At 50.6% G+C, this 14,165-nt stretch overlaps 2 protein-coding genes across 2 annotated transcripts in view; one reads left to right on the forward strand and one right to left on the reverse strand.

The window, feature by feature from the left end:
- Window positions 1-4,543, forward strand: part of ZXDC (ZXD family zinc finger C) — a 41,403-nt gene extending 36,860 nt beyond the window's left edge. Inside the window, exons 9-10 of the mRNA XM_032412076.1 lie at window positions 1,222-1,323; window positions 2,885-4,543. Coding sequence (XP_032267967.1) covers window positions 1,222-1,323; window positions 2,885-2,971 — 189 coding nt within the window. The 3' untranslated portion in view covers window positions 2,972-4,543. The remainder of the gene's footprint in view (window positions 1-1,221; window positions 1,324-2,884) is intronic.
- Window positions 4,544-4,941: 398 nt separating this feature from the next.
- The window catches only part of CFAP100 (cilia and flagella associated protein 100), a 32,569-nt gene continuing 23,345 nt past the window's right edge, over window positions 4,942-14,165 (reverse strand). The window contains exons 12-15 of the mRNA XM_032412162.1: window positions 8,259-8,394; window positions 7,042-7,247; window positions 5,942-6,035; window positions 4,942-5,055 (exon numbers count right to left, since the gene is read on the reverse strand). Coding sequence (XP_032268053.1) covers window positions 4,942-5,055; window positions 5,942-6,035; window positions 7,042-7,247; window positions 8,259-8,394 — 550 coding nt within the window. The remainder of the gene's footprint in view (window positions 5,056-5,941; window positions 6,036-7,041; window positions 7,248-8,258; window positions 8,395-14,165) is intronic.

Below are 14,165 nucleotides of genomic sequence, written 5' to 3' on the forward strand. Positions count from 1 at the left end.
GAGCTGGCTGTGAAGTCTGAAAGGGGTGGGGAGGGCCTGGGTAGAAGGGCTTGGGGAGGGCCAGGAAGATGGGGCCAGTGAGCAGCCTTGCTCTTACAGAAAACAAGAAGCTAATGTGAGCATTTGGTGGGGGTGGGACCTAGGGAGACTGGTCTGCAGAGGTGAGCAGGAAAGCAGGTCTCTTCTTTCCAGGTGTGGGGCCAGGGGGTTGGAGTAGTAAAGAGGTCAGGGCTCTCCCAAGATGGGGGCTTGTGGAGGTGGGGGTAGGGGCAGCAGAGCCCTTCTGAACGTGGTCACAGCCGGCAGGCGAGACGTGGGGAAGGCAGGACTGGAGGTTCTAACACGGGCACGTGAAGGAAGCTGGTACCCGTGCAGAAAAGGTGCTCATCGGAAGGAGAGAACCTGCTATTTAAGAGACACCTAATTGAAGGTGTGAACTTTGAGGTGGAGAAAACTCGCTTTTAATTCTCTACCTTTCCCTGACCAGTTAGTATTGTCTTGGGCAAGTTACTTAAGTACTTTGGGCCTCAGTTTTATTGTCTCTGAAGTGGGAATGGTCGTGCTCAGCACAGAAGCTTCTTGAGGCTGGGGAAGGGATGGGTGATGCTGATGGCGGCGGTGGCACCGGGAGTTGAGTGGCGGCTGTGAGCCGCCGCGGGCTGGGTGTGCAGATGAAAGCTGAAGTGTTCGATGGTGTCCCTTTTCTTACTTGCATGATTATCAGGGGCCTAGGAGCCTCCCCCTCTCCAGAGACCTGTGATCTCTTGTCCCTTCCAGCTTGACCATGGGTTGGGGCAGAGGTGGGCCTTCTCGTGCACCGTGAGGTGGCCACTGGAGAGCCAGAGGGCCCTCAACGAGGGCACCGGGAGCCTCCGCCAGAGTTCAGGAACAGCCTACAGGAGGGAAATCGGGGCCTAGGCTGAGGGGAGGTATTGCGTGTGGGGGAGTTCGAGGGAAAGGGCCTGGGAGTGGGGAGCAGCCAGATGGCAGGTGGTGTGGGCCTCAAGCTGGGAACAAAGTGAGAGACTGAGGACCAGGAGGAGGGGTAAACAGCCCCCAGCCCCGGATTCCAGTGACTGCTGGGTCCTCACGCCTCACCTGGCTTCCCGCGTGGCCTTGCCTGGAATCCAGGGGGTGTGTTTCAGAGTAACGAGCACTCCTCAGGCCAAGGTGAGGAATGTTGCTGTGCTTGGTAAATGAAACATGCCATTGCCTCCCCAGGACGACCCCTCAGGTGAAGCAGCCTCGCCATTGGTTCTCAGCCCGCAGCCTTCTGCCCTTCACCCCGTGTTTGCTGTTGATTTGCCCATCTATGTCCTCCAGGTCTGGACGCCTTACAGCTCTTTGGGTTTGTTAGTAGGACTGTCATGATGCTTTTGGCTTTCTGAGGCTTGTCACTGAGGTGGGGCTCAAGTGGAGACTCATTGGGTTGGTTGCCAGGATGTTTTGCTGCTTTCTAGAAAAGGTTTTGGGTAAATGACCCAGAAATAAAAGACCAAGAATAAAGCTCAGATTTGCTCCCCACTGTAGCTCCTACTTATGAATCAGGTGAAATTTAATACACTCTTCAAATATTTTATATTTAGAAATTCTAGCCACGGGATACCTGGGTGGTTCAAGTCAGTTACGTGTCTGCCTTCAGCTCAGGTCGTGATCTCAGGGTCCTGGGCTTGAGTCCCACATCAGGCTCCCTGCTCAGTGGGGAGCCTGCTTCTTCCTCTCCCTCTGCCACTCCACCTGCTTGTGCTGTCTGACAAATAAGCAAAATCTTTAAAAAATAAAATAAAATGCTCTTTGAAATATATATAAAAAAAATTCTAGTCACTTTCTCCTGTGGGTAATAGGCTGGCTAGTTTTTGTTTTTAAAGCTTTATTTATTTATTTGGGGCAGGAGGCAGGGGCAGAGGGAGAGGCAGAGAAACCCAAGAAGACTCTGCACTGATCGCAGAGCCCGACACGGGGCTCAGTCTCACAACCCTGAGATCAGACCTGAGTCAAAACCAAGAGTCGGCGCCCCTAGGCCAGCCAAGTTTTTAACCTATGGGAAAACAGACCCAGGAAATTTAGTTTGCTTAAGTAAGCAGATAAACCAAATATAGGTGGCAATGGGTAATTTAGATTTGGCTATAAAATAATAAAGTAGGTAGCTTATCAAATTTCTAACAGTTCAGCCTTAAATATATTTTTTTTAAATCCCTACACATAGTAATTTTAGTTTTCTTGTATTCAAATTAGGCTGTTCAACGTTTTCCTTAAAACGTCAAAAATAAATATCAAGTAAAGTGCTGGTAGACAGAGGGGTGCGTGGGGCTCACAGATGGCTGGAGTGGGGGCTCCTTCAAATGCAGTTTGGGAACATGCATTCAGAAAACCTCATGGATGTCGACTCCATTCTGCCTGGTATTCCCACTCATGAGATCGTTCTTAAAGAAATCTGGTAGTGTACAAATAACTGGCCAAGAAGTGTTCGCCATCGCCTTGAATCTAATGCTGTGGGGGTGTTCTTCTAGCAGGAGGAGGTGGCTTAGGTGGGCGGGGGCGTAGCCGCTGATGCTGCCCACAGGCGGTCAGGGACTGGGAGAGGCGCTTCCTCATACCGAATGGGGAAAGGGTTATGAATTAAACGAGGACAGTCACATTTCTGAGGAGACCTGCAACACGGTATCATTCAGTTCACTTTGCCGCCTTTTTGTTTATAGGAAAGTTTCTTTCTTCAAGGAACATATGTGAAAATAAGGGGAAAACAAGTTCGCTTTAGGAAAGCGAGAGGTGCCCTGCGGGTTTTGACGCTGGTGTGTGCGGCCGCGGCGCTGCCTTCTGGGAGGTGGTCCTGCGCCGCCCGAGCCCCCAGCTCTGCCGCTCACGACTCTGCTTGGTTTTTCAGGAGGTGCTTCCTACAGCTGGAGGGGCTGCCGGGCCTGAGGAGGTGCAGTGTGCAGGGAGCACCATCAACCTTCGGGACCTGCAGTGACAGCGACCCTCTGCCCCGGAGACAGTCTGTGGCCCCCGGACTCTGTTACGTGGTCTTATAGGCCTGGGGGGGACCCCACTGGGTTTAAGCTCAGGAGGCTAGCTGAGTTCCTCGGAGACTTTTGGGCATGTTTCTCAAAAATGTTTTTCTTACACTTTATCAGGAACCAGTTTGGGGCAGCATTCGTTGAAATCGCCTTACACGAACGTGAGGCAAGGACTGCCCTCAGGGCAAAAGCACAGGCCTTTCCCGGACTTGGTGGTGCGCAGACATCCCTTGTCCCGTTTGATCTAAGCCATGGAGCCCCTGCTGTATTAGAAAAACAGACTTAGGCAGGAAGTAGGGTAGGGTATGGATTCCTTAGTCAAATAGGACTTCAACTGTAGTAAAAGCAAATGGGATCTTTCACCTTCCGTGTTTTAGCGTTTGGCCTGAGAGAGATCTAGAAACTGTTTCCCCTTTCTGAGAGCTGTTTCCCAGCCCCTTGGGTGGTGATTGTGGTTGGGCTGATTCTGTCACCCCATAGGGCAGAAGTGATCCTGTTGTCATAGTGAAGCCAAATTCGAATCCCTGTGTTGGCAGAGCAGGCGGGCAGCTCGTATGAGGGGAAGGAGATGGGAGTGCAGAGGGGGACACTGGGGCCCTGTTAGCGAGCCCTCCACAGAGAGGCCAAATTTGAAGCTCCTAATTTGGGGATGCTAGAGGTAAAACTTTACATTTTTCTAACTTCTGTATTTGGGCGTTCATGTTTAATAATAATTTGTCCAGGTTGTGCAGTCAGGGCCTGAGTACTCTGCGCTACGTGTAGGACAGTGAGAGGGGCTTGTACATGCTCGTCGCGGCCGCAGACGTGCAGGTACTGTGTCACCGTGTATTTTCGCAGAGCACGGTCGGTCCTGCACAGGAGGCGAGCGGATAACCTCGCACGTGTTTGTTTGTTGGCGAGACTGGCCACACGGTCACTCAGAAATGCTGTTTTTCGCCTTGTGCCTTTGAGGCTTACATTGATTCAGATGCTGTTTTGGTTCTTGGACTTGGAATTGTCCAAACTGCCTGTTCTGTGTTTCTTCATTTCTTGAGTTTTTGGCCTTGGGCTTTTGGAAATGACCCCAGCATTCGGTGGTGAGTCCTCTCTCTTTCCTGCTCTGAGGTGCTGTCTATCCAGGGTGCTTCTCTACCCAGAGGAACTCGGTCCCCATTTATAAACAGTTTTTACCCACAGAACTCTGTGCTGCATCACAGACTAAAGTTTTGTGTCCACCTGGCCCCTCCGCCTCCAGGTGTCCCAGCCTCCCTACACCAGGAGCCAGTCCGCCTGCCAGGGTGACTGTGGGGGCCGGGTGGTCTGGTGGCCACACTGCACCGTCCTGATGGGAGGAGGGGCCGGGCCAGGGAACGATCTCTCCGGGGTGGGTCGCTGGAACTTTCCTCGGAACGTCCCCTGGGAATGTCCACCACCATGATGTGATTGGTACTGGCTGTCAGTTTTCTGGGCACTGGGTTCCCTGGTGGCGTGGGCCCAACTTGTAGTACAAATGAATAAAAGTTTTTGTATAGTCATGTGCTGACGGTGTCGCTTGGCTTTACTTCACGGAAGTGTGTGTAGTGTGGGCGTCATGTTTTGTTTTCAGTCAGTAGTGCGAACTCTCTCATCCGCCTATAACTTGCTGCCTCCTTTTCTTGTGGAACTGGCCTTCGTGTCTCAAAGCAGCCACCTTACCTGAGGGCCAGGATGGGCTCCTTCCTTGAGCATGGGCTTGGGGTTCAGGGATTAGAGGGCAGGGTGCGGATGTTGGAACCAGCCTGCGTCCTTAAACAGGCCATCGGGCCACCAACGAGGGGGAGTTTATTTCACGCGAGTACGGAAATGTACAGTGGGAGGCCGGGAGGGGCACAGGGACATGGTGACAGCCGCCACGGTCCAGCCCGCCCGGCCCCTGCTTCCTGCTGTTGTCCTCGGCGCCGGGAGCCTAGGTGAAGAACAGCAGCTCCTCCTCCTTGTCCTTGTCCACCACCACGTGCTCAGGCTCCTCCTTTGCTTTGAGAGCTGGGGGCCGGGAGCGACTCACCAGTCTCCTGCCCCTCTGCAGAGCAAGCGGACTCTGTGAGCTGTGCCTGGAAGCTGGTGAGCGGGGGCTGTGGGGCCCCGGGGACGTCCCAGCCTCCCCTGTCAGCCCGCGGGCTCATGGCTGGAGCTGCCCTGAAATGACTCGGGAGGGAGTCTCCCCAGCATTTCCAGAGCCTGTTCCCTGGGCTGTGGGCCCCCTAGATGGATGTGTGTTGTGGGGCGCAGCTGGAAACACGGGGAAGTACCCGGCTAAACAGAGGGAGCCCACTTCCTTCACTCCAGGGATTTAAGGGGAGACCCCACAGTGTGTGCCGTCCCCTCCCCGTGGGACAGTGTGGAGAGCGCTGCTCTATTCAGAGTAGCCCCGCAGCCTAATCTGTCTGCCAGGGGCTGTATCCGGGCTCGGGCCTGCTTTAGGGAGCACACCTCCTGCTGCCAAGGCCAGAAGGAAGTGGCTGTCCTAGCCTGTTCCCTGGGGGGGGCGGTCAGGGGGAGCCCTAGTGATGGGTGATGAGCCGGAGTGATGGGGTCTGGCTGGGGTGTCAGTGGTATGGTGGGACCCCGTGGGGGCTGAGCTGCACCCTGCGGGGGCTGGGAGGATGCTAGCCAGGTCAGTCACCCACAGGGAGTGCGTGTGCAGGAGGGCAGGCAGCCCCAGGGGAGGACTAGCAGAGGAAGCAGGTCCTGAGGGGCAGCAGGGCTGGCGGGCCAGGAACAGGAGACCCTGCTCTATCCTGGCCTTACTCGGATGGCCCCATCTTTCTTCCCCCCAGCACCTCAGCAATTAGCACCTGCAAGGGGGGTGAGCCAGGCTCGGCTGCAGGCCCCCAGCCCCTCCCAGCCCCACTGTGCCTGGTCAGGGGCCCTTCCCCAGCAGGGACTCCCCGGGCCACCCTGCCCACCTTCTTCTTGATCTCAGCCTGGGCCCGGGCCTGGGCGCGCTGCAGACGCTCCTCCTGCAGCTGCTTCTGCATCAGGAGCTTCTCTTCCCGCAGTCTGGGTGCCAGGGGTGACGCAGGACGGACTAAAGACTGAGGCGCCTGGGCGAGCTCCCAGATGCCCTCCCCAGGTCCTCCTGTGCAGCCGTCAGGCCACGGCCCTCCCTGTAGGAGAAAACTCCCCTCTCCTCTCCACCCTTCCCTGCCGGGCCAGGTTGGCTTCTGCTCTTGTTCTTGGCGGTTCCCGGCTCAGCTCCATCAGCTCCTACCCCTTGGAGGCCCACGTTCCTCGGTCCCCATCCCTGGTCACTGGTCGCCCTATGTGTCTTCTGGTCATCAGACCTTTGCCCAGTACCCGCTCCCACCTGGGTGTAGGACAGGCGACACAGAGGAAGAGCCCCTGTGCTTGTGGGAGAAGCAAATGGCTCCTTGCAGATGTCTCAGGGCCCTGCATGGAGTGAACCGGGCAGCCCCCAGGTCAGAGGAGCCAGTGGGTGTGTGGGGAGCTCCCTGGGCCTCCCCTAGGAGGATGGGTCCGTGCTGCCTGTGTCCAGCATTCTGACACTGCCAAGTGTTCCTGGCTGCCCCTGCCACTAAACTGGGCTTCCTCAGCTTCTCCCCGAGTCTGCATCTTCCCTCCCCTGGGCTCTGGCGGTGCCAGTCTCTCCCTCTCCAATCCAGCAGGGAAAATGGCCATCGATGTCCCTTGTCCTTGGGGGGAGGCCATGCTGTCTCACCCTCACTTTGGCTCCTGGGCTCCCTGAGTCCACATCATCTCCCACTCCAGGAGAGGGGCTGCCCTTCCTGGGGCTAAGTTTGGTGCCCTCTCTGGAAGACCCCTGGCTTTGTCTCTCAGCATGGAGCACCAGGGTCCTGTCTTCCTTGGTTTGGGAGCTCTTTGACGACAGGTCTGTGTCTGACCTCACCCTCAGGGCCAGCCTGGGCCAGCCCTGAGCAGGAGCAGGGCTGTGGAGGGCGTCCTCGCCCTCGGGGCCCTCCCTACTGCGTAAGGCGTGAGGCGCCCGTTAGACCACGCGGGGTGGGGCAGGGGCCTGGGCTCTCACCTCATGCGGCGCTCCTTCTCCTTGGCCTTCTCGGCCTCCTCGATCTTGATCTGGGGTACGCGCTCCAGGTTCTCAAGCAGCTCGTGCAGGTGGTGCTCAATGCCGGTCAGCATGTGCACGGTGCCCAGGTTGGACTCGTGCTGGGTGCCGATGCAGTGTCGGTACACATCCAGCACCTTGCGGTTCAGGCTCTCCAGCAGCTTGTCCTGTGAGGGGGCAGGCCGGCAGAGGGGTCACATGGGCCTCTGTCCGCACCCAGGGCCCTTGCCGTGATGGGGCTGACCTCCCTGAACCCTGCCCAGCACACTCAGCAAGCATGTGAAAAGCAGCTTGGACACTTGGATTTTTCTTGGCCAGAGCTGCCCCTGCCCTCCTGTGGTCAGCCAGACCCAGATCCAGCCACCACTGGGGCTCTCTACCCCAGCTGCCTTGGTGTGTCCATGGGGCCCAGTCACCTCCTCGGGGGCCCTGTTCTGCCCCTGCACTGACCTCAGCTCCCCACAGGACCCTGTCCTGTGAGCTACTTTCTGTGCGGCCCAGGGCAGATGAACTCCCCTCTCTGAGCCTGTTCTGACATTCAGAAAGCTAACACCCCCTACCACATGGAGTGGGCGTGAGGATTGCATGAGGAACAGCAGACAGACAGGCTCAGGCCAGGAGTGGGGCACAGCCAGCGCCCAGTGAGTCTGTCTGTCTGACAGGCAGCGGGCGTGCCGGCCTGCATGTTGTGGCGTCCTGCGTACCTGGCCCGGCCTGGCACACAGTAGGTGCTCAACAGTAGTTTGAATGAATTAGGAAGCTGGGACTGTACCTATGGCCCCGAGGGCACTGTCAGGAAGGGTGCGCACTGCACCCTGGAACATTCCTGGCCCTCTGTGCCCTCAGAATTCTCTCACTCTTTCAGGCTGTCTTGGGGACATGCCTTTTTCCTCCTGGCAGGGTCACCTTCAGACACTTTGTGTTGAAGAAACAGACGTATTTGTTGAATGAAAGAAGGAAGGAAAGGAGGAGGTGTGCTGGGCAGCTGAACGGCCAAGAGGCATAAATACACAGGGTGGCTCCAGTTTGGGGACCAAGGGCCGTCTCCAGCCAGTGCCCCTCTGTCAGGCCTACAGAGCCTGGAAGGTGGTAAGGGGCACTGGGTGCTCCCACATGTGCTCTTATCACCCTCACTCCCTCCATGCCCGCTGCCCACTGGCTGCTGATCGGGGGCCTACCTCCTGAGCGCCCTTGTACTCGCCGAAGTGGAAGACTCGGGCTTTGAGCTCCAGCTCGGCAGCCATCTCCTCCTCCTTGGTGATGGACATCATCAGTGTGGTGACCCACTGCTTCAGCTGGTTGACCTCCCTGTCCCTGGATGGGGGACAGGCAGGGCCCTGCCCACTCAGTGCAGCTCTGGGCACTTCACCTCTCTGAGCCTCACTGCCCCACCACTGTCCTGAGGGCTAAGGGGCCGTGACTGCAAAGTGTCTGCGTGCCCAGGGGCCAGAGATGCTGCTGAGATGCAGGACTAAGATTTAAGATCTTTAAAAATCAACACTACAAAAAAATAACAGCTTTATTGAGGTATAATTCACACACCTATAAAATTCTTTTAAAATGCACAATTCAGGGGGCACCTGGGTGACTCAGTCTGTTAAGCATCAGACTCTTGATTTTGGCTCAGGTCATGATCTCAGGGTCCTAAGATCGAGCACTGCATCGCGCTCCATGCTCAGTGGGGAGTCTGCTTGGGATTCTCTCCCTCTCCCTCTGCCCCTCCCCCTGCTCGTGTGCTTTCTCTCTTAAATAAATAAGTAAAAATTAAAAAAAAGTACAGTTCAGTAGTTGTCAGGATATTTACACAATTACACAACCATCGCTATCATCTCGTTTTAGAATATTTTCATCATCCAGAGAAACCTGGTCCCCATTAGTAGTCACTCCCCATCCTTCCCTTTCCCCCCATTGTGTGTCTCTCCTGGACATTTCATAATTGTGGAGCCATGCAGTGGTGGCCTTTGTGTCTGGCTCCTTCATTCTGCAGAATGTTTTCAAGGTCCGTCCATGTTACGGCATGTGTCAGAACTCCATTCTTTTTTAGGACTGTGTGACAGTCCCCTGTGTTGATGGACCATACTTTGTCGAAATGGACAAAGTGGACAAAAATGGTCGATCCTACCTTTTGACTCTTAGGAATTATGCTGCTGTGAACATTCATAGACAGGTTTCTGTGAGGACATGTTTTCAGTTTTCTTGGACATATATTTATTTTTTTTAAAAGATTTTATTTCTTAGAGAGCACACAAGCGGGGGGGACAGGCAGAGGGAGAGGGAGAAGCAGGCTCCCCACTGAGCAGGGAGCCCGATGCGGGACTCGATCCCAGGACCCTGGGATCATGACCTGAGCTGAAGGCAGCTGCTTAACCAACTGAGCCACCCAGGCGCCCTTGGGCATATATTTAGAAATAGAATTCCAACAACCAACTTTTAAGTGAAATAATAAACTTGAAGAATAATACTAAATAAAAATCTTTCACAATAATGGCAGACACTGACCATCATCTGTTGGGATTTCCCGAGCAGCAATCCCTGTTCTTAGAGCTGGCATGGGTCCACCCAGTGTGGGCAGCTACATCTGGTCAATCCACTTGGGAGGCCCAGAGGGGCCCTGCCACCCCCATGGTGATTCTGTGGCTCTTCCTGCATTTGTTGATAGAACCCACTGACATTTTCCCAACCTTAAGCAAAGCACCATGGGCTGCTGCTCCTTTGTCCACTGTGGGTCCCATGGCCTGTCACGTGCACAGGGGTGCAGGCCACCCCCCCCAGGAACCCTCCAGGCTACACTCCCCTGGCTTTGGGGTGGAGGGCCGAGACCAGAAGCTTGTGAGTATGATGGGGGCTGAGGTGGGTGGCCAGAGAGACCACATGCAGCTCACACACAGCCCACCTGCCCAGGTGCTGGTGGGGCTCATGCAGGTCACCTGGGATGACAGCAGAGAGCACTTCCTGGGTGTCAGGACCAACTTCCCTCGAACCACATGTGCTCATTGTAGGGGCAGGTACGTTTAGGGTCAGTGGTACTCCTCCTAAAGGATACATGATTGCATTCAGTTTTAACCTTTTTTCTTTTTTTTTTTAAATACTTCCTTCACTTTCATTCCCTTGGCTGTAAGTGTGATCCTACAGCTGGTGCAGCACTGCTTTGCTTTTGCCCTCCTTTGCTATATGGATGTGGTGGTGCTGGTGGTGGTGGAGGGCTTTCGTTGTTGTTCTATTTCTTATCAGGGTAACTGGGGTAAAAAGATACCCTTTCCCTACTAGTTCTCTTTAGATGTAAAATTGTTGGGTCACAATATTTTCTCCTCAATTGGATCTCGTCAATTTATGGGAATGCAAAATCATGAGGGACATATTGCTCAGCATTGATCCTCAGGCTAGCCTGCATATCACCTATGTGTTTGTCAGAAATGCGGATTCTAGGGGGGATTCCAGTGCACACAGAGTCTAAGGAGCACTTCAGTGCTGGAAAAGTGACGTGGTTTCTTCAACAACTGGACTGCAGGAGGACAACAAGATGGAGAGGAAACCTATAGAGCAAAAAGGATTTAACAACACAACCAATTGCAGAGCATGATCTAATTTGGATTCTAATTCAAACTAAGTTTAAAAACTCCAATCACTTATGGATTATGGATATTTAATATTAAGGATTACTGGTTTTTCTAAATGTGATGATGGTATTGTGATTATGTTAAAGAATCCATATCTTTTTAGAGATATCGACTGGCATATTTACAGATGAAATGATACATGCCTGGAATTTGCTTTGAAATAACATGGAAGATGGAGAATTTGGTGGGGTCTAGGTAAAAGGAGATTGGCTATGAGTTGATCACTGCTGAAGCTGGTGATGGGACCTGGGGACTCATGATACTATTCTCTCTACTTTTGTACATTTATATGTATGAAATTTTCTTAGAGCTGTTGGGCTGAATTGCAGAAGTTATAACAAGTTTTTGAAAGGTAACAAGATGATCCCTTCATAAATACCTGGGGACATATAGCCAGAAAGCTTACTAGACTGGTATTAAAAAAAAAAGGCAAACACCACCAAATAGGAATAAAGATCATTCAAAAGACCAAGCAAAAGAGAAAGAGTTACCATATTCCTGCAGAAATAGCAGCAAAAAGAACAAAAATTAAAAATTTTGACATAGAGAAAGATGGCAGAGTAGGAGCACCATGCATCTGTCTCCCCCACTAGATAATGATTGCACTGGCAGAACCTGTCTGATACAGCCATTTTAGAACTCTGGAGTCTATTGAAAGCTTGCAATTTCCAGGGGGAAGGCTTGGACAGTAATTGTGGTTAATTTCCACCCATTTTAGCTCTAAGCATAGTAACACTTACCCAGCCATCACTCCCAGCCATGTGGCAGGCAGCTGTTCAGATTTTCTGGAGCAACTAGCACACAGCCTGTTGGAACTAGGGTGGGCAAAAAAGGACCTTGTCCTCCAAATGTTGGAGATCTGATCCCTGATTGGTGGTTCTGACCACAGAGGTACAGACAAATAGGCAGGCGGCCATTGTTTCATCTCCCCTCACTGTTGCAAGCCACCTCCTCTCCTCACCCCCCACTTGACTTCCAGGGGATTTAAAGGGCCAGTGCTTTTTCCTCCCTTCATTTTTTGCTTTTTCCCCCTTGGAGAGCCAGACCTTAAAGACGGAGGACATGCAAAAACAACAACATATGGGAAAAATTAGTGACCATGCATGCCCAAGGAAAGTCTCAGAAAAGACCTAAGTTTACACTGCAGGATGATTCTCAACACAGAGACAGGCCACAAGATTCATATAAACAAAGACAATACACAATGGAGTAGAAAAATGAAAAATTCACTAAAGGGATTCAAAGGCTGATCTGAGCAGGGAGAAGAAAGGATCAGTGATCTTGAAGATAGGACAATGGAAACTATCAAGGCTGAAGAACAGAAAGAAAAAGATTGAAAATAGTGAACAGACCCTAAGGAATTAGTGGGACATCAAAAGAAGACTAATATATGCATCATAGGAGTCCCAGAAGGAGAAGAGAAAAGGGGGCAGAGAGAAGATTTGAAGAATAATGAATGAAAGTTCCAAAATTGGATGAAAGACATGAATATAAACATCCAAGAAGCTCAAGGAACTCCAAGTAAGAGGAAATCAAAGAGCCCCACACTGAAACATTATTATAATCAAACTATCACAGGATAATCAAAAGCCAAAGCCAGAGTATTTTAAAAGCTGCAAGAGAGAAGCAAATCATTATATACAGAGGATCTTCAATAAGATTATGAGCAGATTTCTCATTACAAACTTTGGTGGTCAGAAGACAGTGGGCTGATACAGTCAAAGTGCTCAGAGAAAAAAACTGTTAACCAAGAATTCTGTATCTGGCAAAACTGTCCTTTAAAAGTGAGGGAGAAGATAAGACATTCCCTGATGGCTGGGTGTAATACTGTACCATTTTATCACGTGTAACCACCACTATAGTCAAGATACAGAACTATTTCATCACCAGAAAGTTCTCCATCATGCTGTCCTTTTATAATTAACATTTAGCCTTCTATGGACACCCCTCCCCTCCAATCCCTAAGCCCTGGCAATCACTAATCTCTTCTCCAGCTCTATAATTTTATCATTTTAAATGGAATCATACAGGTAATGACTTTTGGGGATTCCCCCCAACTCAGCATAACTTCCTTGAGATCCATCCAAGTTGTTGTATGTAGCAGTTCCTTTTTATTAAGGAATTGTCTTCCCTGGTATTTATGTACCAGAGTTTCTGCAGCTATCCACCCATTGTAGGGCATTTTGATTATTTCCAGTTTTTGGCTATTATGAATAAAGCTTTTATGAACCAAAAAAATAAAAATAAAAATAAAAAAGACATTCCCCGATGAACAAAAGTGAAGGAGTTTGTTCCATGAGACCTGCCCTGCCAGAAATGCTCAGGGGAGTCCTGCACAGTGAAATGAAAGGAAATCAGACAGTAACTTAAAGCCCTATGACAGAGTAAAAATCTCAATAAAGGTATAATATGGGCAATTTTAAAAGCTAGTAAAAATGTATCACTGGTTTGTAACTGTACTCGTTTTCTACATGATTTAAGAGACTAATACATTTAAAAGAATTTTTAGTTTATGTTTTAGGGCACACAGTGTATGGAGACCTAAGTTTGTGACATCAGCAACCAAAGGGATGAAGATAGAACTGTAAGGGAGCAGAGTTATTAAAGTTAAGGTGGTATAGATTCAAATTTGAGTGTTAACAACTTTAGGATATTAAATATAATCCCCATGGTAACCACAAAGAAAACAGCTATAGAATATACACAAAAGGAAATGAGAGAGGAATTTAAACATTTCACTACAAACAGTCAACTAAACACAAAGAAAACAGTATTGCAGGATATGAGGGACAAAAACTATAAGGCATATACTAAACAAAAAGTACAATGACAGAAGTCCCACCATATCATTAATTACTTTAAATGTAAATAGGCTAAACTCTCCAATCAAAAGACTGAGACTGGCAGAATGGATAACACATGATTCAACTATATGCTGTCTACAAGAGCCTCACTTGAGATCCAAAGACGCAAATAGGTTGAAAGTGAAAGGATGGGGAAAGATATTCCATGCAAATAGTAACCAAAAGAGAGAGCAAGGGTAGCAATACTAGGATCAGACAAAAATTTACCAGAGACAAAGAAGGACCTTATATATTAATAAATGTCCAATACAACAAGAAAATATAACAATTATAAACATTTATGCACCTAATGATGGATTACCAAAATATATGAAGCCAAAACTTACAGATGGAAGGGAGAACTAATTCTGTAATAATAGTTAGAGACTTCAGTATCCCCCTTGCAATAGTGGAAGAACAGCAGACAGAAGATTAGGAAACAGAAGACACCTTAAGCATTGCAATACACCAACTAGATGTAATAGACATACACAGAAGACTCTACCCAACAACAGAAACATACACTCTCAAGTGCAAATGGGGCATTTTTCAGGATGTCCCAAATATTAGGGCCACAAACTAAGTTTCAATAGATTTAAAAAAGATAGATATTATACAAACTTCT

Source organism: Phoca vitulina, unplaced genomic scaffold, assembly GCF_004348235.1.
Source record: "Phoca vitulina isolate PV1807 unplaced genomic scaffold, GSC_HSeal_1.0 scaffold13, whole genome shotgun sequence".
Lineage (NCBI taxonomy): Eukaryota > Metazoa > Chordata > Mammalia > Carnivora > Phocidae > Phoca > Phoca vitulina.